This window comes from Chelon labrosus, assembly GCF_963514085.1.
Source record: "Chelon labrosus genome assembly, chromosome: 3".
In the NCBI taxonomy this organism is placed as follows: Eukaryota; Metazoa; Chordata; class Actinopteri; order Mugiliformes; family Mugilidae; genus Chelon; species Chelon labrosus.
Window position 1 is genome coordinate 31,957,992 of NC_140339.1, and position 25,684 is coordinate 31,983,675.

General features: G+C 39.3%; 1 protein-coding gene across 6 annotated transcripts in view; it reads right to left on the reverse strand.

Moving 5' to 3' along the window:
- Window positions 1-6,221: 6,221 nt before the first annotated feature.
- phkb (phosphorylase kinase, beta) overlaps window positions 6,222-25,684 on the reverse strand; it is a 114,429-nt gene continuing 94,966 nt past the window's right edge. For 4 of the 6 annotated variants that reach the window (XM_084541938.1, XM_084541940.1, XM_084541936.1 and 1 more), the window contains 11 exons: window positions 17,422-17,480; window positions 16,523-16,685; window positions 15,932-16,013; window positions 15,713-15,770; window positions 12,347-12,437; window positions 11,070-11,275; window positions 10,127-10,261; window positions 9,285-9,414; window positions 8,103-8,210; window positions 7,766-7,906; window positions 6,223-7,444 (listed from right to left, as the gene is read on the reverse strand). In XM_084541938.1, the coding sequence (XP_084398064.1) occupies window positions 7,310-7,444; window positions 7,766-7,906; window positions 8,103-8,210; window positions 9,285-9,414; window positions 10,127-10,261; window positions 11,070-11,275; window positions 12,347-12,437; window positions 15,713-15,770; window positions 15,932-16,013; window positions 16,523-16,685; window positions 17,422-17,480 (1,308 nt within the window). In that variant the 3' untranslated portion in view covers window positions 6,223-7,309. Of the gene's footprint in view, window positions 7,445-7,765; window positions 7,907-8,102; window positions 8,211-9,284; window positions 9,415-10,126; window positions 10,262-11,069; window positions 11,276-12,346; window positions 12,438-15,247; window positions 15,339-15,712; window positions 15,771-15,931; window positions 16,014-16,522; window positions 16,686-17,421; window positions 17,481-25,684 lie in introns of all 6 variants that reach the window. The other 2 variants (XM_084541941.1, XM_084541939.1) reach the window with 2 other exon arrangements.

Below are 25,684 nucleotides of genomic sequence, written 5' to 3' on the forward strand. Positions count from 1 at the left end.
GAGAGATGTAGTTCACTAAGCGATCTCATACAAAACCTAATGTTGTTCAGCTTATTTACGTCAAATAATTTATCTCTTGACGTGAAAAATTATCTTTTAAATCCACACACATCATATGTGAAATTCATGCCACAATTCGATCGGGACCAAAAAATAATTATTATCTCTCCATAGACTGCCGTTCATATTTTTTCGAAAGATAGGTCCCATAACCCGGAAGTAGAGGGGCGGGACTTCGCCTCTCTATGCAACAAGTCCTCCAACTTATACGACCGCACTGGTCGTTTGTACATGCTCTGCACTAGCGCTCCTACCGGTAACAGGAGAGTATTGCGGATTTCGGGGATTAGTCAGCGACATCGATAGTTGGACGAATTAAGGTAAGTAGCCTACAGCAAATGTGTTTAATTAACATTTGAGAACAATATAACATGTTGTCAGCTCGTTTTAATGTTGATTCGCCTTCTAGTATACTATCTAGAATTACTACGGGGGATAATTAACGTTATAACAGCTAACGTTAAATTAAAACAACTAGCCAAAAGTTATTTTTTTTTAAACGTAAGCTAGCTAGCTAGCATGATAACAGTTATGTAAATATGACTTTTAGAAGACGTCAGGACATGCACAGGTGAATATCATGTTTGTAACCATGTTGCTAAAGCTAAATAAAGTTGTTTAAAAAGTGAAAAGGACAGACAGATAAGACAGGTGTCCATAGCGTCTGTAAGCAGATTTTCAAATGCTATTATCATACTTTACATATTTAATTTACCAATCACAGTATCTATTGTTCTGAAGAGAAAGCGTTTGTTGAAGTAGTTAAGTAATATATTAATTTATAACTGCCCTATGTCTGAAATCAGGCATGGTCCCTGAGAACCTGAGGCCCTCATGACAGGTCAGAGTGATCATTGGATCATTTAAAAGTGTGAAGTAGTACACAATGTACATACTAGATTGTGTACTACATGCATACTGTGTTACATAATGCACCTTTATATCTAACTTGGCTACACTAATTTATCGAGTCATCTTCAGATATAGGCTGTTGCATACATATACAGAATGTGGATCATTTAGCCAGGTATTCTGATTACAAAATGTCTGCATACCTGAGGAATGTGTCGTTGGAAATTGTACATTTTCCAATAATCTTAAAGCAATTTAACAGTAATACTTAATGCTGTCTATCTATCTGTCTTGCAGTTGGACAAAGTGGAAAAACTCCTGGGAGCCAAAAGACAACATTCAAAGGTAACATCCTGAAATAGACTGTTACTGTGTCATAGTGATTTTGTTATTGTTGCTGTGTTGTATGCCAGTTATGGAGACTGACAGTTATTATATATTCTTTGATATATTTGCTTTATGATCTGTTTTGCTTGATCTTTGAGGAGACAGGCTACATGAATTCATTCATTCATTCATCTTCTATACCCGCTTATTCCTGTTAAAGGTCGCGGGGTCTGCTGGAGCCTATCCCAGCTGTCATCGGGCAAGAGGCGGGGTACACCCTGGACAGGTCACCAGTCTATCGCAGGGCTAACACAGAGAGATAGACAACCATTCACACTCACGTGCACACCTATGGCCAATTAGAATCACCACTGAACCTAACCAGCATGTCTCTGGACGGAGGGAAGAAGCGGGAGTACCCGGAGAGAACCCACGCAGACACAGGGAGGACATGCAAACTCCACACAGAAAGGCCCAGTCGGCCCATGGATTCGAACCGGTGACCTTCTCGCTGTGAGGCATCAGTGCTAACCACCCTGGCTACGTGAATGATAAATGTTAATGTCTGGTAATGTTTTAAAATTAAATACCTGCCACCTGTCTCTGTCTGTTCATTTCCATTCAATTCAGTTTCATGATTGTTTACAGTTTATAAATTAGCAGCCTGAATAGGTTTGTTTTCACTAAAAAAGGGTGAGGGGTTAACAGACAACTTCATCCAATCACACCCATTACAGTAGCTTAGCCAGCATAAAAGACAAGCCCATGTTATCGAGAAGTACATTCTTACCCATCAGCTGAATTTTTGTGCTTATATTGCTTGTTAATTACTCAGAATTGATTTAGTTTTGATTAACATTTATTGTTAAAGGCATAAGCCGTGAATCTGTAGTTTCACTATAGGTGAGGATAGAAGTTACAATATTCTGAAATCAAGGAATGCCCCCTGTCACATATCCTCATTAGTGTTTTGTTGAGATGCTGTTTTTTCATTGAAACACACAGATGTCAGAAATGACCTATTGGACATCATAACAACGGTATGTGTAACTGATTTACTCAAAGTCCCTTGACAAATAACTGTTGTGATGTTAGTTTACACACAGGTTCAAGATGTCTGGTGGAATTAATTGGCAAAAACAAATGAGCAGATACAACATAAATTACTAATTCAGTTGTAAATCTGTCAGATATGATTACATGATTTTTTCTCATTGTTTAAAAAAAATACTTATATCATGGGCTAAGTCCTCAAAAGGCTCTCTGAATCTAAGCCTGTGCACAGCTGTGTTCATGAAATGTGAAAATCCATACTTTGTTGTAGGAGTATAATAAAGATATTGTTGGAAAGGTCTCAACGTGGGGAATAACATATGTTAGTTTAGGGGTTGTAACTGACTCCTTCTTTGAACTATTGACCTTTGAACCCTGACTTCTGAGAATTTTTGAAGGCTTGTAATTCTGCATCAAAAGGGGCTATAGACATGGGACGAAGTGCTGTAGAAAGCTTATGAACTCTGCCTTTTGTGCCTGTGTGACTATACCTGGTGGATATAGACAGAAAGTGGGAGCGCTGTCCAAAATGGTATCTTTTCACCCACTTGACAATTATATGCTTAAATTCTGGTCACAGAAATGTGTATTCATTTTATTATTTATATCCTCCTATTCGAGAAAATCACTAATCGTGGTAGAAACTACAAATCCCTTGAGCTGCGACATGTAGCTTGATACCAAGTCACGTGATATTTGTAGTTTTTTCATTTTCAAACATATATGTTAAAATAGGGTTGTAAAAAGATATATATACTGATTACATCGAATATCTAGTATTGCCGAACTAGCGATGACATTACTTTAAGTCGATATATGTTAAGAAAAAGTAAAGAGAGTTTATTTAGGATGTGTTTAGAACCGCGCAATATAGATTTACGCCAAACAGCAATGCAGTTTGGTTCTCCCGCTTCAGTAGGCAGGGTTTGAATTGGTTTATCTGCTGAACACATGAAATATTTACTACAGCCGAACTTGTAATGGCAGTGATTATAGTTGCTTTAAGTTAAGAAATGACACACAACACTGCATTTTAGTCGTTTATTTGAAAATATTATGAAGCTTTGCTGTAGCTTGGTTGAGCGGCAGAAACTGAACGCAGCCAATCCACGGCGGACAGCTATAGACAGGAATCGAATGAGTCCATCTACGTCACTACGCTTTCTGCCGACCTCATAAGATTCTTTTAATAATACAGTTCAAAATGCACGTGTGGACCAGGTTTAACGAATGCATTGAGTAACACCGGCATTAGTAGCATTCACTTTGAGGGTGTGGGTAGTATTTTCACACTAATCGGCTCGTTTTCTACCCCGGGATGACGACGGAGGTTGACCGGCCGATCAGCTCAGGAGGCCGGCCGCTCGTCTCTGAGATGACTCGCTGCTCCCGGTTCCACAGATGGTGCTTCACTTCTCCGAAAACATCGGAGCAAACTTCCAACCAGGCGTTATTTGGATAAACTGATCACATATTGGGGATCTACACCGTTACTTTCTAGCATGAAAAAATATTAAAACTTAATAAAGTGACGTATTAACAGCTATAGAGCGGGAATTAAAACAGCTTTTAGCCTGCTTATTACGATGCCGCTAGAGGGCACTAGCGCGGCTAGTCACCCCCAAACGTAACACTGGGTCGTAATTTGGGTGCATGAAAAACGACAACTGTGGTCGTTCAACCTTGATCCGTCGTCATCCCGGGGTAGAAAACGAGCCGATTAGTGTGAAAATACTACCCACATCCTCAAAGCGAATGCTACTACTGCCGTGTTACTCAATGCATTCGTTAAACCTGGTCCACACGTGCATTTTGAACTGTATTATTAAAAGAATCTTATCTGATATCACGGATATCAACCTTGATATCACTGATATCACGGATATCAACCTTGATCAACCTTGATCATCCGTGATATCACTGATATCCTTGATATCACTGATATCCGTGATATCACTGAGCAGCTCTGTTACTAGTACTTCTAGTATGTACCGAACTGTCCACTAGTAGTACTAGTACGGCATTTGTGACCTTACTAGTACTACTAGTGTGGGCCAGAATGTGATATCCGTGATATCAACCTTGATATCCGTGATATCAAGGTTGATATCACGGATATACTTTGGTCTACTAGAGGGACCAAAGTAATGACAAAAGCTATTAAAATAATAATTCTGGGCATATCTTAGCCACTAAATATCTATCTATCTGTCTCTAGATTAGCTTAGAATATTTGGATTCCTACAAATGAAGATAAAATTGATATTGATTTGTAAGTAGTAAATATGTAATAAACATGAATAAACAAAAAATACAAAAGAAAAATAAATGACCTAATTAATAACCATTTTAATATTAGAAATGCATTGAGTTTATTTTCATTTTATAATAATACAAAACAAGTTGACACATCATCCAAAATGACTGCTGCTAAACACTCTGGTATTCAGAGCTGCCCCTTTAAGGCCTCAAGCACACAGTTTGAACATTCACCAATCAAAATCCATGTCCCACCTTCTTCATTTGCATGCAGTCCACTAGTACTACTAGTGGCTACATCTTGCAACTTACATGTACACAAGTAATGGCTAGAATGTCCACTAGTAACACTAGTGAGACTATTATGATGTTACTAGTACTTCTAGTATGTACCGAACTGTCCACTAGTAGTACTAGTACGGCATTTGTGACCTTACTAGTACTACTAGTGTGGGCCAGAATGTCTACAAGCACTACTAGTAACAGGCAAAATGTCTACTAGTAGCACTAGTGAGACATTCATGATCTTACTAGTAGCACTAGTAAGGGCCAAGATGTGTACTAGTAGCACTAGTAAATGGCAAAATATCCACTAATAGCACTAGTGGGGGACTTTTGCACCTTACTAGTAGTACTAGTAACATCAAAAATGCTTACTAGTGTTACTAGTGACAGATATACTAGTGTAACTAGTAGAACAAAGTTTGTCTTACTAGTGAGCCTCCGGACCTAACATGTAAGGAGTTTGGCTGTACTAGTATGACACAATACACTACTAGTGCGCACCTAGCGTGCTACTAGTATGCAATTGCACACTACTGGTGCGCGACTTCATTCAACTAGTAAGACATTTCTGTAACATGTAAGACATTTCTGCGAACTAGTAGGACAACTTTGGCATACTAGTAGGACAACTACGTCTTACTAGTGAAGCAAAACTGTGCACTAGTTGACAACTGTGCGCTACTAGTACTACTAGTGAGGCGGTAGACGTTAACTAGTAGAATTTTATAGTGTCACTACACAACTGAGTGAACACATGCAAAAATGATCTTTTTCAGTATCTTCTTCGTAAGCGATTTTGTTTCTCTGCCGAGTGAGATATCAGCCGATGAACATATTTCAGTGGTGCTGTTTACTGATTATCAATCAAATGTGGAAAGACTCAACTGAGCCGGTTAAATATGATTCGTCCATGAGTTGTCTTTGATGGCCGGTTATAAGCTGGATCCCGAGTCTTTTTTCCACTGCTAGTGAAAACACACCAGACAGACATAGAGAGTGAAGAGGACAACATGTCGCATCGACCCCCACTGCCTGAGAAAATATAAGTGATTAGCACCATAAGTGATTCTGACGAGGCAAACGTTAGCTCTCATTACACTGGTTAACGAGGACTCATGAGACAATCAAAGGCAGACTAGGGCGGGTGATGCGCTGACCACCTCTGGAACCTGACTGGACACCTCAGGTGCCAGTGCCACACCAGTTGATTGACAGGTCACTGCACGTCTCGTTGAAAGATGCGAATGAATGGAATGTGAACAAGAAACGCAGTGTCTTTTAAGAGTGTCGTGTTCATGCTGTTGCAGTTTAATCCGAGGAACAAGAGATTTTTGCTTATGTGAAGAAATTATATGTCTTGAAATTATATTTCATAGTCATGCAACTGAAGAATAAAAGAGGTGGAGGTTTACATTTATTCATTCACAAATACAGTTTAGAACAGGAAGTGACACAGAGGAAATGCAGAGTTTCTACAATAACTTTATTCTTTGAAATTACCGTTTTGAGTTAAAAATACTGACAAGGGCAAACAACCCACACACACTCCAACATACAGTGACAAGGTGTATTCATCACAGTAATAATATTCAGAGAGGGAGTTTTTCATCATTTCTGACTGGCAAGGGTGGCAGGAGTCTTCTGTGTTGCCTACAAAACAGCAATGACTAAAGGGTGCTCAGTCACTTTAGCTGAGCGGTATTCATTGTCATGCTGAGCCTAGTTGTGCAAAACAGAGACTTCAAAAGCTCAGTTTTGTAGCCTGTAACTTTCAGAAACATGCTCACAATAGTCACGGCAAACAGTTCGCATTGTCATGTGGCAGCCTCTGCATGCTTAAGGGCAACAGAACACAGTGTTCCTCTAAAATAAACTCAATACAGTACAATAAACACCTAGCTCTGACACAAAATAAGACATCATACTATATAACACACATGAAAACAAATTTTAAATTATGTGCAGTGGTTCTCATCTTCCCCAATGCCTCACAAATTTTGATGGAGGTTTACAAACACAAGCTGTATTTTGATGAATAATATATTATCAATCATATATGAAATGAATGCAGAACTGCTTTCTGTTTCAGGTGATGATGAGTTGCACATGGCTGCGGCCCCAGGGAGCCAAATGCACAAATTCAGTGTGAGGAACCACATCTCAATACAACACAATGATACAATGTGACCTTGTCACAGTGTAACATTGTGTTGGTAGGCTTTAAAGCCTAATAGCACAAACACAGAAGACTGAAAACAGATTTAGAAGCAGTCACAAAAAAAATTCTTTCTTACTAAAAATATTTGATGTCTATATATCAAATGCAGCCCGATAGCTTAGCATACTAGCTTTGGAGAGATCCTCTAAGTAGTTTTTATTTTCTTAGTTTTTATGAAAAGTGGATGTATGGCATCTAAGACCGACTGATGATTACACTGCAGCTGGTTGTGTTTGGGGCCAGAATGCTGTAACTCTAACTAACAGAGCATGGGTCATCCTTACAGGGCTTGATGTCCCCCTGCAGCAATTGGATCATCACAGCCTTGGTCAGGTAGCTGGAGGTGCCTCTCTTTCCCACTGGTGGTGTGTTGTAGAATGCCTCCATATCCTGAGACAAACACAGGAAGGGCACAGATGAGGAAATATCTTGTGTCGGCAATTAAGAAAAAGAGAATGAGATGGCATGAGAGATAATGCTAACAAGATTAAACTTTACAAATCTAATAATGCTCTAATGAATTAGATAATGGCAGTTCTGGCCTACTAAGTGCAATTTAATTAAGCAAACCCTTCATTTAAATGACCAGTGAGTAGCTCCAACAAAAGTTTTATATTAGTGTAGGAGGGTGATATTTTGTGTACAGCTCTCTGGTCATATTTAACGGGGAAAATGGGAAACTATATACAGCCTGAGAGGAAGAGACTCTACCTGTTTTTCCATTCCTTCAGACCTGCTGTGATCTCTCTGGAAATCTTTAAAGGCTTCCTTCACAAGCCCGTCCAGATCCACCTTGTCACTGAACTCCAGCTCTGGGTTTCTCTCCAGCAATATGGACACCACCATCAGCAACTATTCATATAGCGGAGACAAGATGAGAAAAACATATTAACAGATGGAAAACTGGAACTTTAAAAACAATACATTTGAACCACATGGATAACCACTCCTGTAGTGTAAAAATCCATTCAATTTGTGTTAAGTTAGCCTCACTTATTTTGAGGCTGTTTGGTTCACCCTGGTGGTGTTGGGCTGTGGGCCCAGTTACCTCCACTATGATTTGTCTGTACTCTGGCAGGACTACGTTCTTCAGTGTGTCCTCCACCAGCAGGGAGAAGTTCATCTCATACATGGTCATGTCAGACAGTGTAGGTTGCTGCAGAGAAAATATATACATAAATATATGGTCCCACTGTTGTATCCATCATAGTACTGTGTTTTTTAACTTTTTATTGCAACATACACATTCAGCGACACACATCCACAGCCATGCACATTTTAAATTAAGACTACCATCTTTCTTAAAGGGACGTTGCTATTTTTCTAAAGGTGCAGTGCACCAATTTTTCCTAATAAAAATAAAAACAAATATGCTCAGTCTAACCGCACAGTGGATCGATGCTGATTTCCAGCTGCACATTTTATTTTGAATTGTATCTTGTTTTATATTGTGCTTTGTTGGAATGAGCTAAATAAATATTTTCATAATTTCGTAATTGATTAATTCTTTGAAACATTACTATTAATATATGCAATTTCAATGCCTGATTTTAGTGAGGGTAGTACACAGTCAAAGCCATAAATGCAATGGTACTAATAATTGTCATAATAATTTCTTTCTGTGTTTCGGTTTTCGGCCTTGGTTTCTCCATTTTCGGTTTTCGGTTTCAGACAATTTTTATTTCAGTGAACTTTTTTTCACAGCTTGCTTGAATTAAAATCAACAGACTGATGGATATACAGTGTTTCTGGAAAGTATTCACAGGGCTTTTTCCACATTTTGCTGTCTTACAGCTTTATCCCAAAATAGATTAAATTCATTTTTTTCCCCAAAATTGTACACACAACACTCCATAATTACCATGACAGCCAGCATGCACAATACAAGGACCCTGAAACTGAAGCAGCTAAATGGAATTCAGCTATCATTGATTTTATTATTTTGACAAGTCATTATGTTGCAGATTACATGAAAAATGTTATACTACCCAAAAAGACAAGGCATGGAAACACACATTGTTGGGACAGATATGTTGTTGCTGATCCATGTTTGAGGATAGTTGCACCAGTACTTGAACTAACCATTAAATGGGTGTACTACTCTTCATTGTAATATTTAAAAGAGTAAAATATAGTAATCTGTTTTTATGAGGCAGAGAAAGCTATCCCACGAGGCGTAAAAAACTTTGCCACGCATTTCTCCTGCTGCAGTGTCAGGGGAGGTGAGTACCTGTGGGAGGTGAGTCTCAGCCACCACAATACCATTGGGAGTCCTCTCCAAGATCTGCCACACGCGATCATAAAAGCCCAGAGGGGTCCTGTTCAGAGAACCATCAATCTGACGCCTGTTCAGCCAAGACCTGAGGCAGATGGGAGAGAAGCTGCTGAACTGAATCTTGGTAGTAGGCAAAATACAACAATGACAGCCGTAGTGCTAGAGGAAACTGTCTTTGAGTCCGTGTGTATTACACTAGATGAGATAAGATAAAACTTAATTATTGAATTCTTAAGGGGAAATTGGGTTATGGCAACAGCTGATAATGGGATATGAACGCAGACAAGATGAAAGGAAATGGCCTTGTTTTTATATAGCGCTTTTCTACCTATTGGTACTCAAAGCGCTTTACAGTCACAGACACATCTACCCATTCGCTCACACAAGCACACACACATTCACACACTAGTGCCACGCACTGGGAGCAACTGGGGGTTCAGTGTCTTGCTCAAGGACACTTCGGCATGTGGCACATTCCGGGGATCGAACTGCTAACCCTCTGGTTCGTGGACAACCCGCTCTACCTACTGAGCCACAGCCGGCCACTTTGGTTTAAATGTCACAGTTAACCAAAATTTTTAAATGCGTGGAAAAAGATCCCAATTCACTTTGCATTTGTAGACATACAGTTAATTTGGATTCCAAAGAGGTACCCTGTCTGATAAGTAGACATCACATAGCTGCCATGTTTAAATTATAAAAGGCAGTATCAGGAAAAATGTCTTCTTTCTGTTTCTTCATAATAACCAGAAATGTGATATACTCTTAGCTTGTGTAGTGTGACTGTTTCAGAGCACCTGTCGGTGTGCTGTGGCTGTAGGACGTCCAGCAGGAGCTGCTTGATGTCGCTGGGGGAGAGTTGGTAGATGTCCTGGGGTGGCATGTCTCCTGCCCGGATCTTTAGCTCATGTTTCATAGCCTGGACAATCCATCTGGAGGTCCACAAAATGCACACATGCTGTTGACTGCTGAAACATTAAACCCTGCACAGTTCATACCTATGTGTAGGCATTATTCTTGGTTTGCTGCAGCTGCAGCTTTCACAGCTATACAGACATCTTTTTTATGATAGTAGTCTGTCGGAAAAAAAGATTTTTTGGTTGCAGTTAGCTGGTCTAAGTTGCCAGCAGCTGACTGCTTCTCTTTCGGTACATTTATGGGGGGATTTCATTTAAAACTATGGACACATACATGAACTGTGTTCATCAACAACAAGTAGACATAAGTTTCATCATCTTCACAAGGTGTCATTCACACTGCTTTCGCACTCATAATGATCATTCAGTGGTTCAGAAGAAGCTATTTCCACTTTCTGAGTTACGGCACCATCTTCTGATGCATTCAAATGTTTACTCTTAGCTCTATTGATGTTAGAGCCTTAGAATGAATGTTCGAAATGGGCAAGTGGGAATTTATTCTTCCAGCATGGTGCTTCAACTTCTTTCTAATACTTTTGTACCAAACACATCTTTGAGGATATCTGTGGAGTTTGGATTCATTTCATTCAAAGAAGACCTATAAAACATACCTGTTGCAAATTTTCCTACCTTTATTTAATGATATTTGATTGGTCAACATGCTAAGCTTGACTGACTTCTTATTGTCTTATATACTAATTTGCCCATCATGTGCAGGGAATTCAGGGGTTCCATGTTACACATAGACTTAGTCAAACCCTCGCTTGACTAAATGCAGTTGTCAAGGAAACACTCTAACCATCTTGAACATGATTTGTCCTACCCGACTCTGATCTTGAGCATGCCACTGAACAGCTCAGGGTTGTTGGAGATGATCCATCCGATGTGGATGACCAGCTCTTGCTGCAGAACAGCCTCCCGCTCTCCACCGTAAGGGGAGCACTTGCTGTAGATGATGCCCTGAATCACCCCTGGCGACAGTGGGTTAGAGATCACCTCCTCTTCATGTCCAAATAGGCCAAGGGTCACCTGGCAATCACAGGCAACACACACGCAGGAAAAGAAAAAAATCATACACACATACCATTAAAAATTGTCTGTGCAAGAGTGTGTACATGCATGGATTGGCATGTGCACACTACGTCCTCTAAGGCAAAATCCTTCCAAATATCTTTGTTCCATCTCTCTAAAATTGGCCTCCTCTCCTAGGGTCACATAAAAGTGAGTAGGGGAAAAAAAATTCATATTTCAAGATTGCACTTTTGTATTTGTTTCTGAAGCCATCTCATGAAAATTACACCTCAGCAAGCTTACAGATGAGAGGACACACTTTTATCCATAGTTGATGAAACCCTGAACTTAGAAAACTGAGCAAAGCCTGGTGCAGGAAATGTAGTTTGGGAACAACAAACTTTGAATTCAAGGGAGTTGCACTGTTAAATTTCAATAAATATAATCAAAACTAGAGTCAGTATTGACTCAAATGGTGGTTATTGTGAGCAGCAGAACACAGCCATCTTAAATTTTAAATCAGCTTTTCCAATCATGTCGAGAGGAGCATTCCCTGCAGTAGGCAATCTATATGCAGATTTACACCTTAAGCTACTTCTGCATAATGAAAGGCCTGAAACTGTTCAGAAGGGTAAAAAATTAGGCAAAATAACTGACACTCCCAAAAGGGCGCTAATCTGCGAATAACACTTGACAGTAATGATGCGCCCAAACTCATCCAGCGCAGGAGGAGGGAGTGGCACCAGACAAATTCATGGTTCAGAATATATCACATGGAGTGTGTCTAGACACGTGGACAGTGTGCATATTAGGATTGTATAGTCACAGTGGCAGCCTTGCTATAGCTTAGAACATGCGCAGTGGGGGTGAGTAGTATTAAGAAAGATGAGCATGCAGCTGGTCCAAGTAATTCCCATAGGACAACCGCATGAGGATCGCATTTTACCCAGTTTTATTTATTTATTTATTTTTAAATCAGTGAACATTAAAATCATTATCCCAACATGCCACCAACATTTTTCTCAAACATAATAACTTTACAAAAAGGGCAGTCACTACTCGGGCCCTTTTGTCTGTGTGTCCACTTACCTGCTTGCCATGCACTAAAACACTAGTAATACTGGGGGCAAGGCTGTCCACTAGCTTAGTTAAGAGACTGGCAGCAAGACGGACAACAGACCTAGTGGGTGAAAAGACACAAGAACATTCTTGACATCAAGACAATTAACATTGAACAGCTAGGACTCTGACAAACTGCATTTCATTCATAATACAAGGCTGAGGAGCCAATTCCTCAACTTTAACATGGATTCAGTACAACATGTATTATTTAGTCTAAGTGTGGCACTAATAGCATTAATAAAATGTAGAATATATATTTATAACCATTGTAATTTCCCAATATTTAATTAAATATTATTAACAATACATAAAATGTGACAAATGTGATTTAAGAAAAAGTCAAGATTCTATCCCCAGTTGCAAGAGAAAAACTTTTTTCAAATACAGAAACAGCAAAATGTGTTATTCTCAGTTCTAATTTATGACTATCAGTTTACTTGGTTGCAGTCAAAGTAAACGTTGGCTTCACCTAAAATATTTTAATGTTCACTAATTTCTGAATTCATTGTGCACATGATTCAGTGCAGCCTTAAAACTGCATCCTCTAGCTTGCAGGATTCCTATGAGAAAAAACAACCAGCACATAGAAACTGTGGTTATCTTCACGTAGTAGCCCACAGCCAGGGTTGCTATAAACACACATATGGAGTTGAAGCCATCCTTAGAAAGGCAGTGAACAAATAATCTCATTAATGAGGTTATGACTAAAATGAGGAGTTTGGTTCGTGTGCATGTGTGTGCGGGTGTTCTTCAGTGTTACAGCCTATGGAAATACAAAGGCACATCTCTAGCACAGTAAATTAAAAGGCAATAAAGCTTTAATGTTTAGAAGTTATGATGTGTGAGGTGTCAATCCACCGATGCTTTGTTAGGGAATCTATTTCAAGCCTCACTTCCTGGCCTCTGTGAGAAAGTAAAATGAACTGAGCATTGGTGCTATTTCCCAGCAAGTTCAAAAACAGCCACTGCTTTTTTTTTTCTTTACAGCAAATGTCTCTATGTCTGTGAAGGTTCTCAGTCATCCAGGTCATGGTATATCGAACAAAGGTTCAAAAAAGGCAACTGGACTTGTAGAGTTTTTTGAGAAGACGTTTCACCACTCATCCGACTGGTGGGAAGTCTGAGGTTTAAATAGGAACTCCTCCTGAAACTTGCTTGTTATGTTAATAACCAGAAACCGGTGCAGCTAATTTACATTAATGATTGGGTACTTACCTGTTGTTGAGGGGGGACTGTTTTTTGTCCCCCTCCTCTTCCTTATGAATGGTACTCTAATGACTCTTGTCCGTCAGAGGCTCCAGTGTCAAGGTGTGAATAGGTATTCACACCGCTACAAGTCCAGTTGCCTTTTTTTTTTTTTTTTAACCTTTTTTGGATATACAAATGTCTCTATGCTAATTGATGGAACAGCATACAATAAAAGTTGTCATGTTGGTCACCCTGACACAAACTCACATCAAACTATGGACACAGAAGACATCGACTGCTACACAGTGGAACACAAGTTGTGACAACCGCCTGCTCAATCCTTTATGGCTCAGGCCAGCAGTAGACCACAAACAAAACTGAATGTTAGCAGCTTGGATCAAAGCTTGAAACCAGAAATGTTAACAATGTTTCAGACACTTACAAAACCAAAGTGCAATAACTTTTTGACTGTGTTTTTCACTTCACTTGAAAGTGAAATACCATATTACTCAGTGCATTCATACTTTATGGCCTTGGTAATGGTAAACGGCCTTGGTACTCAAAACGCTTTTACAGTCACAGACGCATCTACCCATTCGCTACACATTCACGCACTGGGAGCAACTGGGGGTTCAGTATCTTGCTCAAGGACACTATGGCATGTGGCACATTCCGGGAATTGAACCACGAACTGGTTCGTGGACAACCTGCTCTACCTACTGAGCCACAGCCGCCTGTTGACAAACTACATGTTAGTGGCGCTAACAGCAGTCAAAGCGTCTTCTTAATGTGCTAAAGCCAAGTGTATTCTTCCTTATAATATTATTCTGTCAGGATATTTCAGGATGAATCTGTGAGTGGGGTCTGCTCCCCCAGCAAATGAAGACCATCATCCAGCATGGCCGCCCTTGACAAAATAGACCTAGGATTACATTCATCTTCTATTTCATTTGCAGTATACAGCCAGCCTTAGAGCAGCACAGGATGCTAAATGATACTAAAAAAACAGCAGGTACGAGGCTCCAGCCTCTGTGATGGTTAATAGAGAGAGAAAGCTGACTGCCAGCCCTCGTACACATCTCGAGTCAAGGTGCCTGCTAGCTTGGCCTAGCTGGCTTGGCCAATCTCATGACTGTATGAGAGTTAGTCAGTATGGTAATTTTTCAGAAATGGGTACAGCTATTTCACATTTTTAAAAAATGCTAAGATACAGGCCAATACTATATATGATACTTTGTGAAACCAATTTTAACTATACAGGCCAGTTAAATATCACTGTGAGAAGGTAACTCTTGCTTTCTATTGCTTTCGTCATCACAAAATGTATGATTAGAATTGGTTTTAAACAGAAACGAGAATGAATGGTTTGCATACTTTTAACTTGTATGCAAGTGCTCTGATCAAGAGCTGATCTTAATGCATTATATACATTATGCATTTTATTTATTTTTTTATTTTCTAAGATAATTAAAAACTTTTTGAAACCTTGAATTTAAATGGTAAATATTTTATGTTACATTAATTTTTTAAAACCATTTTAACAGTCTGGTGGAGACCCTTGTTGTGACAAAACTCAAAGTAGGTTTGAGTGACCTCACACAGCTCTCAAGCCAGCTAGCTAGCCAGCTAAACTGGGCCTACACATGCAGGGCCTTCACTCCATCTCTGCCTGAAAATTACCTGTTTCCCATGCACCAGAATTGTGGTGATGTGAGGGGCTATAGAGCTGGCGAACTTCTTGATAATGGCAGCAGCGTGACGCACTGCCAGCCTACAGTACACCCAGATTAAATAACAGTTACTTTAAAGTGTCAACATGTGAGACAAACGGGGACACAACAGAGTGGGTGACAAGGCTTTTAGTTAAGGGGACCCCTTGAAGAATCATAAAAAAAAAAGCATCTCAAAGTCATCAACTCAAACTATTTTAAACCTTTTCAATGCACACAAAAGCAGAATTTCTGACAAGTACAATATACTGAATTAGATTACCCCCTAAATGTGTCATTAGAATTTCTTAATCTGGAGACATTTACAGTCCAGTACAAAAGGATATAAAAAAACAAAACAATTGATAGAGTAATCTGCAGTAAAACAATGTATGAACTGTATGTAGTTGTGTATGTGTGTGAGAGAATATCAGACCAAAGCTTTCTGCTGCCAGCCCTTCTGTAAATTCTCTCCAGTTCATCCATCAGGTTCTCTGGAAACACAATAAGTTTGAGTTCACACATTTAAAACAATTCATAAAGACATATGTATACACGACCCCCTCCGTTCATTGCCACCAACTGCTTACTGCCACTAACTAACAACTGGTGAGTTTTTCTTGTAGTTGTTCACTCAGTATGTGCTTGTGCTTACCATCTTTGACCAGGAAGTCTGATCCTTCTCTTTTAAGGAGGATGCTGGCAAGCTGCGCCTGACTGGCCAAGCAGTCGCAGTCCTGTGCAATAACAAAAACACAGCGTTAGATGAATAAAAAGATGAGCCTGGTCTCTTACACAAACACTACACACTTAATAAAAACCATAAAGATAACAAAAAAACTCCATAAAAATTATAATAATAGAAGGAAAAACCTCAAGAGGGTTCGCTGTTCTAAGATCTAAATAAATACAAGGCGGCGGCCTTGGTGAACTTGGTGAGTTCTTGTGGGGACATAAAATGAAAGGCAATTTCTTATAAAGGAAGGTGCTAGGCTACGGAAGGCTTTAGGCTCTAACCTATGTCTCTTTTATCGGGGATACTTTTTGCCTGTATAGGCTTTCATTACCATTTGAAGTGGAATTTTGAATAACACTAACAAAATACCACAGTTATGCTTTGAATAAAATATGTGAATTAGTTTTTGTTCTTCTGATTCATTCACATATATTGAATCTGTTAAGAGTATGTTCTCTTATATTTGAAAAATATGACATTTGTGTTCCCTTCTCATTTAAATCAACTCACATGGAACTTCTGGATGATCTCGTTGGTGGGTTTATCCTGCCAATCCTCCACACTGATTTCTGGCTGCTGCTCCAGGTCTGAGGCATTGGGCGTGCTTGTCTGTCTCTTCACCTTTGAGTGCTTAGGCAGCTCCAGCTCTTCAAAGCTCTTAAACTCAGGAATCCTGTGCACAAACAGAGATAAGATATGATAGGATTTTATTTATCCCAGAGGGGAAATTAGGGTGTTACAGCGGCAGGGGACAACAGTGCAAGATACAAAAACATAAATAAATAAATAAAAATACCAAAAAAAATTGAACAAGGTAGTCCAATAGGAGTTGCACCAAGTATTGCACGAAAAAGACATGAGGTAATGACAGGGATGAGCTGGTATACGTATTATGCTCTTGTATGTCCAAGAAAGAAGGTCAGCAGCAGTGCTAAGAAATGTTGATGTTAAAGAGTCTGACTGCTGAGGGGACACACAGACCTCTGGAAGCACTCCTTCTTGCACTGTGGGTGCAGCAATCTTTGGCTGAAGGAGCTACCTAAAGTCCCAACTGTCTCATATAGGGGGTGAGAGGGGTTGTTCCTGATGTTTGACAGTTTGACCAACATCCTCCTCTCCCCACCTGCTCCACTGAGTCCAGAGGACAGCCCAGGAAGGAGCTGGCTCTCATGATCAGTTTTCCCAGAGATAGAAATAGACAAGATGCATTTGGTGTATTATTTTCAAGTAGACAGTTGAACCAATATGCAGCTTTCAATTTATTTTTTGTTATTTTAAGCACTATTAATGTGTTGATGCTGAAATGTGAATGTAACAAACTGTGAATTAAATGTTTTGTATGCTTTAATGACTGGAGAAAAGCAATGACAGCTGACAAAGCTTGCACAGAGATAAGGAGAAGCCCTTACTCAGCCTCATTGACACGGAGGAAGTCTAACTGCTCCACCACTGCTCCAGATATCAGGGTCTAAAAGGTTGATGTGAAAAAAAAGACACATTTAATGATTTGGAAAATGTTAATTATGTTAATGCGCACTACGATATGCAGGATGTTCCATAGTAGAATACTGGAAAAGTCTTTGAAGGCTCAACCAGCAGCAGGTAAAATAAGAGCAAATAGCAAATGGAGTAGTAAGTTTTGAATTAAGCTCACTGTTTCGAATTTACAAATGTGCATGGCTGCCGTGACAAGTGAATGCCTATCACGGTGGCGATGATGACTGAAGTTTGAGTATTTTAAAAGCATAGCTGTGTAGGAGTAAAGAGCAGAGTTCAGTTCACCTTCTGCCTATTGTCTGAATGTGATATTATTCATTCCAACTGAAGTCAGCTCCAAAACAGAAATAAGAGGTGCAGGAGAGGAGCAATCCTGCTCCCCATAACAATGAGATGATGAAGAGCACAATGTTTCAAAGCTGTAAGCAAAAGCTGTGAAGTGAAAGGCAAATAGAGACAGAGAGAAACAAACTTTAAAGCAAAACAAAAAATAATAAAATAAGGACTGTATAAGCATGTTGCTGTTGAACACGTCATGAATTTGCCAAAGAAGTTGGTTAAACTGAAAATAATTCCAATTCTACCTTCTCTTCATCTATCTATCTAATAGTAACTAATTTATACAGACTCCATATGAAGAACAGCTCATTATGCAGTATATTGCAATATACAGCATACCATAATACACTGCCTGGCCAAAAAAAAAGTCACCACCTGGATTTAACAAAGTAAATAGGTAGGAGCCTCCTATTGGATAATTACTGCATGGGTGATTATCTTTCAGCTGGCAACAAGTTATTTAACCCCAACTGATGCAATGAGTAGCTTCTCATTTCTTAAACAACCATGTCGAAAGACACATCCCGTGGTCGTGGAAAAGATATTAGTCTGTTTGAGAAGGGTCAAATCACTGGCATGCATCAAGCAAAGAAAACATCTAAGGAGGTTGCAGAAACTACTAAAATTGGGTTAAGAACTGTCCAACGCATTATTAAAAACTGGAAGGATAGTGGGGAACCATCGGTCCCCACTATCAGGATGAAAAAAAAATCCTGATTGATCATGATCGACGATCACTTAAATGTTTGGTGAAATCAAATCGAAGAAAAACAACAGTAGAACTCAGGACTATGTTAAATAGTGAAAGTAAGAGCATTTCCACGCGTACAATGCAAAGGGAACTCAAGGGATTGGGACTGAACAGCTGTGTAGCCTTAAGAAAACCACTAATCAGTGAGGCTAACCAGAAATAAAGGCTTACATTTGCTAGGGAGCATAAAGATAGGACTCTGGAGCAATGGAAGAAGGTCATGTGGTCTGATGAGTCCAGATTTACCCTGTTCCAGAGTGATGGGGGCATCAGGGTAAGAAGAGAGGCAGATGAAGTGATGCACCCATCATGCCTAGTGTCTACTGTACAAGCCTGTGGGGGCAGTGCTATGATCTGGGGTTGCTGCAGTTGCTCAGGTCTAGGTTCAGCAACATTATGTGCCCAAAGAATGAGGTCAGCTGACTACCTGAATATACTGAATGACCAGGTTGTTCCATCAATGGATTTTTTTCTTCCCTGATGGCACGGGCATATTCCAAGGTTACAATGCCAGGATTCATCGGGCTCAAATTGTGAAAGAGTGGTTCAGGGAGCATGAGACATCATTTTCACACATGGATTGGCCTTCACAGAGTCCAGACCTTAACTTAAGAATATTTGGGATGTGCTGGAAAAGGCTTTGCGCATTAATGCAACACTGGATGGAAATAAATCTTGTGACATTGCAGAAGCTTATCGAAACCATGCGTGTTGTAATCAAAGCAAATAATTAGTGTGTGTGACCTTTTTTTTGGTGGCGACTTTTTTTTTGGCCAGGCAGTGTAGAGTTACATTAATTTTGTGACCACTTGGAGGCAGCAAAATCAAGCTGACATCATATTATTTTAAGTGGCTAAGAGGACGTTTTTACGAAACAGAAGCTTATTTCTTCCTGCAGCAGCTGCAGAGAAACACGTGCATTTATTTGGAGCTGTGTTTGCAACCACCTTAAGTCTATGTTTGTTCTGTTTGTTCTCTGATGAAATGAATATGGTTAAAATTCTACAGCAAATTGATGCCTGTTTACAGATTTGTCACATCTATTCTTCAAGCCCTTTTAATTTCTTCCTCTGGAACAGAGTGAAAGAGCTGTCTTTTTAGCTGCAAAGTATTTGGGAGCATGTTGTTGCTAATATTGTGTCTGGTGCTAAACACATTTCATGTGGGGTTTTGGCACATTTTTTGCTGAAAAACATTTGCCTGCTGCTTCTGGAAAAAAAAGGAGTGCTGAGAGATAGCAGTAAAATAGTAAAGACTGAGTCAAACAAAGAAACACATTTTAAAGGTGCTAAACTGCTCTGGAAAACTGAGGGAAGTTACAAAATCAGTTGTTTATCTGCATCCTTGTAGCTGTGAATGGCGTACATTTCACATTATATTTGCACATGTGTGATTAACTGTTAATATTTAAAATCGTGATATTGGCAGGGGAACAGAAAGAAGTTTTCGTGGCTCTTATCTTGGACAGTTGCATCAAATTGGGTTGATGCAATGGCAGAAACAGCATCTTATAAGTCAATGCTATATACATTAAAAGGGAACATGGAAGACGGTATTATTATTATTCCCTGTTGCTTGTCCCTATGTCTCAGAGATGCAAGTGAAATTAGGTTTTTGTGTTTTGCCTGTGCATTGTGCCCCTCTGTTCTAGTTGTGTTTTGTTGTAAGGCATCATTTTGCTTGACTTGCTGGTTGAAAACATCTCTACGTCGTTGAAATGTCTCTCTCCATTCGTTCTTAGTTATAGCAAGTTTTTGTGTATATGGCATTGCAACATCTATTGAGGCAACAGTGACCCTGGTTCCCTGTCAGACTCTTCTGTGTGGTACTGTAGAACTATGTTGGCCGCGTTCATTAGCATCTGTTTTATTCATGTCATCATACCACAAAAATATTTCCACACAGTAATATAACGTGATTCATACTGACACTGTGTATCTAATTTAGGTTTCTCTATAGTCCTCTCAGTAGGTCAAAAGATCCACAGCTATTAATTTGCAGTCATTCGATTTATCTTTTACGAGACACAAAATGCTTCAACATAAGAGTTTCTGTCTTGTGCCTGTAGTACCTTTTCTGAAATAGTCCAAGCTCAAACCTGTTCTACTTTTCTCAGGGAAAAAATAGCAAACCCAAATTGAATCTGACAGACCAAGGTTAAGCAGAGACAAATATTGATATTGCTACTGAAATAAGCAGAGACTTCAGAATAAGGGCTGGGACACTTTTGCTTGTACCCTTACACAGAGATGAAGCCCCGGAACACAATTTGTAGAAGCATAATATTAAGCCAATGTTTATTTAGAGAGAGCTGTAATATCCAATGTAGCTGAGCCAACAGGAGGGAGCAGGTGGCATACTTCTCCCCCCACAGCTGCTCTTATGAGAACCCCTCACAATATGCAAACAATCAAAAGTCGAGTAAGAGTTACAATAATATTAATTCAGTACTCCGCTTACACGATTCATCAAAATCTGAATTTATTGCTTCCATCAGTAAAATGATAACATGTAATTGAAACCTGTTTTGTTAATCACAGTTCTGGCTAATATAAAGATAGAGATAGACCTTGAAGCTAATGATCACATAATGTGAGCATAAGCCAATGTTTGATGACTAACTACACACTCATTGGCCGTTCTTTCAAGTATACTCATATAATCTAATGCGGTCTATCATATTTAGGCTAATGCCATGCCTGACCGATTGCCTAGGCCTGCTATGTGCTAGATATACACTACCAGTCCAAAGTTTTAGAACACCACACTTTTTCCAGTTTTTTACTGAAAATTATTCAGTTTAGTGTCTCATTGCACTCTGAAATGAAAGCATAAAACAAATAAGCAATTTGAGTTGAAAAAGAAATCATGGAATCAATTTATAGACCAAAATGTATTCTAAACTATTGACTCATCAAAGTAGCCATCTTTGGCAGATATAACAGCTGAAAACACTTGTGGCATTCTTTCTACAATAGAAATCAAATATTCTTCAGAAAGTTGTTCCCAAGTCTGTTGCACAAGTTCCCATAAATGTGTGACACTTGTAGGTTGCTTGGCTTTCACTCTTCTGTCCAGTTCATGCCAAACCAGCTCGATGGGGTTTAAGTCTGGAGACTGTGCTGGCCACTCCATGTTTTCAAGCTTACCATCTTGTTCTTTTTTCCTGAGGTAGTTCTGGCATAGCTTGGACTTGTGTTTTGGGTCATTATCTTCCTGTAGGATGAACCTCTGACCAACTAGGCGCATACCAGAGGGTATTGCATGGCGCTGCAGAATGCTGTGGTAGCCGTTTTGGTTCAGGGTGCCTCTCACTCTGTACAAGTCACCGACCCTGGATCCAGCAAAACAGCCCCAGACCATCACACTTCCTCCTCCATGTTTGACCGTTGATGTCACACACTGTGGAACCATCCTCTCGCCTACTTGACGGCGTACAAAGATCCTGCGTGATGAACGGAAGATTTGAAATTTTGATTCATCAGTCCATAATACCTTCTTCCAGTCTTCAGTAGTCCAATGGCGGTGTTTCATGGCCCAGGCAAGCCTCTTTGTCTTATTCTGACATCTTAGCAACGGCTTTCTTGCTGCAACTCGTCCTGTCAAACCTGCAGCTCAAAGTCTTCTCTTCACAGTTGAAACTGAGACTTGCTTACTACGACCACTATTAAGCTGTGCTTGAAGCTGTTGTCCTGTGAGCCGCCTATCACGCAAGCTGTTAACTCTCAGAAACTTGTCCTCTGATTCAGTTGTGGCTTTGGGTCTGCCAGACCTCTTCCTGTCAGAGTTTCCCCCAGTTTCTGAGTGCCTTTTGATGGTGAAGAAAATTGTACTCACTGACACCTTGACTTTCATTGCAATTTCCCTGTAGGAAAGACCTACATTTTTAAGTGTTATGATGGTCTGTCTCTCTTCCATTGTTAATTGCCTTTTTCTCGCCATTTTTATAGCAACAGACTACTTTTTGCAGTACAATACTGTTCACCTGATGCTCATGAGGGTCTGGTACCACAGTGTGTTCCAACACTGCTTTTATGCAGACAGAGGGGGTTGTAAATAATGAAGAAAAGTTGGAACACCTGTAGGAATTAGTAGCACCAGCTTTCAAGGCTGATTCAACCTTCACTGCTGCAGAACAGCTTTAAATTGTTAACCTACTTTGTGTTCCCTGAAAGAGGCCTTTTTGTATAATTCTGAAATGTACATTATTTTTCAGTTTTGGGTAACCAAACCTTTTTTTTTAACCTCTGGCTGTTCAGTACTTACCTTTGTACCATTTCAAGCTATTCATTGGACATTAGGGTGTTCTAAAACTTTTGACCGGTAGTGTACATACAGTACATTAGGAAAGTATTCACAGTGCTTCACTTTTTCCACATTTTTTTATGTTATAGTCTTATACCAAAATGTATAAAATTAATTTTTTTCATGGTCTTCACTTTGAAATTTATAAAAAAAATTGAATCAAAACTTAAACTACCACTTCTCGAAATGTTTTCAGAATCACTTCAAAATTGGATACTTGCCCCCTACTTGAGGAGCGCCCTGATTACCCTACTTTTGAAGCACGGCAAACCTAACAAGAAGTGCGAAAATATGAGACCAATCAGCCTTTTGAATTTGGACCTGAAAATTCTTTGCAAAATTATTGGCCAAAAGATTGGAGTGTATATTACAAGGTCTAATAATGGAAGACCAAAATAGCTTTATAATTGGCCGCCAGGGTTTCCAGGAAGGTCTCTTAAATATCTTGCATGACCAGAGGGGGCATCTGATACAGCCCTCTTAGCACTAGATGCTGAGAATGCAGAAATTATCACCAACAACAACTAATTAAATCTGCTTTTTGCACTGCCTTGTGTTGTACGAACCACTACCTCACCATCTTATAGTTTTATATTTTTAGAAATTATTTATTTGTAAAGATTCCTCGACCACACTGTATATACAGACTGTCTTTATATTTCTATTGTGTTGTTATTTTTTGTATATATTTTTTTTCAAATTCGTTATTGTTTCTTGTATATATTTATTGCCAAATTCCGCGCTACTTTGACAAGGTAATTTCCCATACGTGGGAATAAATAAACAACATTTTATGTCATATTTACTCCTGAACTAGAAAACATTGTGAATGTTAATTATAGCCCAGTGATCACAATTATTTCTAAAAATGTTAAAAGATGGTCTAGCCTCCCAGTCTCTCTTATTGGGAGAATCAACATACTTATAATGAACATACTTCCCAAACTCCTATATTTATTTCAAAATATCCCTTTGCCACCTCCACCAAACTTTTTCCCTAAAATAAAAAATCTATTCAATAATATCGTATGGAACAATAAGTGCCCCAGACTTCGTTTATCTCTTCTATACTTACCCTATGACAGAGGAGGGTTACAGTGCCCTAATATGCCATAGTACTACTGGTCAGTCCAGCTAAGGACGCTCATGTTTTATTTCACTAAAGATGGATCCCTACCATGGAGGGATATTGAGTTACACTACCCACACATTTGAGTAGTTGATCAGGAAATACAATATCCCTCGCAAACATTTCTTCAAATATCTTCAGTTAAGGAGTTTTATTAGAGCAAATCAAATTCACTACATGTCCCTTACCCTACTGGAGAATACTCTGACAAAGAATCGTTTCTGAAAGGGCATCATCTCTGAATTTTTTTTGATTTACTGAAAGCCTCCTCAACTGAGTCTTCTGACTCTAAGTTCAATGCATGGAATTCAGAGCTACGGGAGGAATTAACATTGGTACAGTAGCACAGGGCATGCAAAACAGCCCAGACAGGGATGGGTAACACTCGCTTAAGACTCCTACAATAGAACTGGCTGATGAGGGGTGTATTTTACTCCAGAAAAATTAAACAAATTTAATGCAAATATTCTGGACACTTGCAATAGGTGTGGTGTAAATAAGGGCACTATTTGTCACTGCCTTTGGCATTGCCCAAGAGTGGGCAACAGGCACCTGAGTGATTTGCATAATCTAAAACATATTTAAACATTTTTAAACATATGTCTTCTACAAGCAAAGTGGACAATAGCTTTAACATGGAAAAGTACGAGTAAGCCAGGTATTGCCATGTGGTTTAGGGAATTATCTTCTTGCTTACCGCTTACATTCTTAAAAACAAACCAAATGTAGGGTTTTAATGTCCTTGTCATTTCAGGACCTATGTTGTGTGGTAACACACTGTCTCATTTGCGTCACTTTGCTGGCTTTATGTTTTGTTTTGTTTTCTAAATTTGAAAAATTCAATTAAGATATTGTTGAAAAAAAACTATTTTTTTCCCCAAAAAATTCTACACCCAACACCCCGTAATGACAACGTGACAAAATTCTTTTTGAGAATTTCTTTTAGAAATAAAAAAATAAAAAATCACATGTACATACAGTTGAACCCAGATGTTTATGCACTGTGTTAAAAGACACATAAACCTTTTTTTCCTCACTGTCTAAAGTTAAATCAGACTAAACTTCTCCTGTTTCAGGTCAGTTAGGATTACCAAAATGATTTCTATTTGCTAAATGCCACAATAATGAGAGAGAGAGTTTGTTAGAGAATTTTTTATTACTTTCTTCAAAATCAGAAGTTTACATACATTTCCTTAGTATTTGGTAGCATTGCCTTTAAACTGTATGACTTGGGTCAAACGTTTTGGGTATCCTTCCACAAGCTTCTCACAATAGTCTGCTGGAATTCTGGACCATTCCTCCTGACAGAACTTGTGTAACTGAGTCAGGGTTGTAGGCCACTTCACCCGCACACGTCATTTCAGATCTACCCACACATTTTCCATGGGATTGAGATCGGGGCTTTGTGATGGCCACTCCAAAACATTGATTTTGTTGTCCTTAAGCCACTTTGTAACTACTTTGGCAGTATGCTTAGGGTCATTGTCCATTTGGAAGACCCATTTGCGCCCAAGCTTTAACGTCCTGGCTGATGTCTTGAGATGTTGCTTCAATATTTCCACATAACGTTCTTTCCTCATGATGCTGTCTATTTTATGAAGTGCACCAGTTCCTCCTGCGGCAAAACAGCCCCACAACATGACCCTACCAC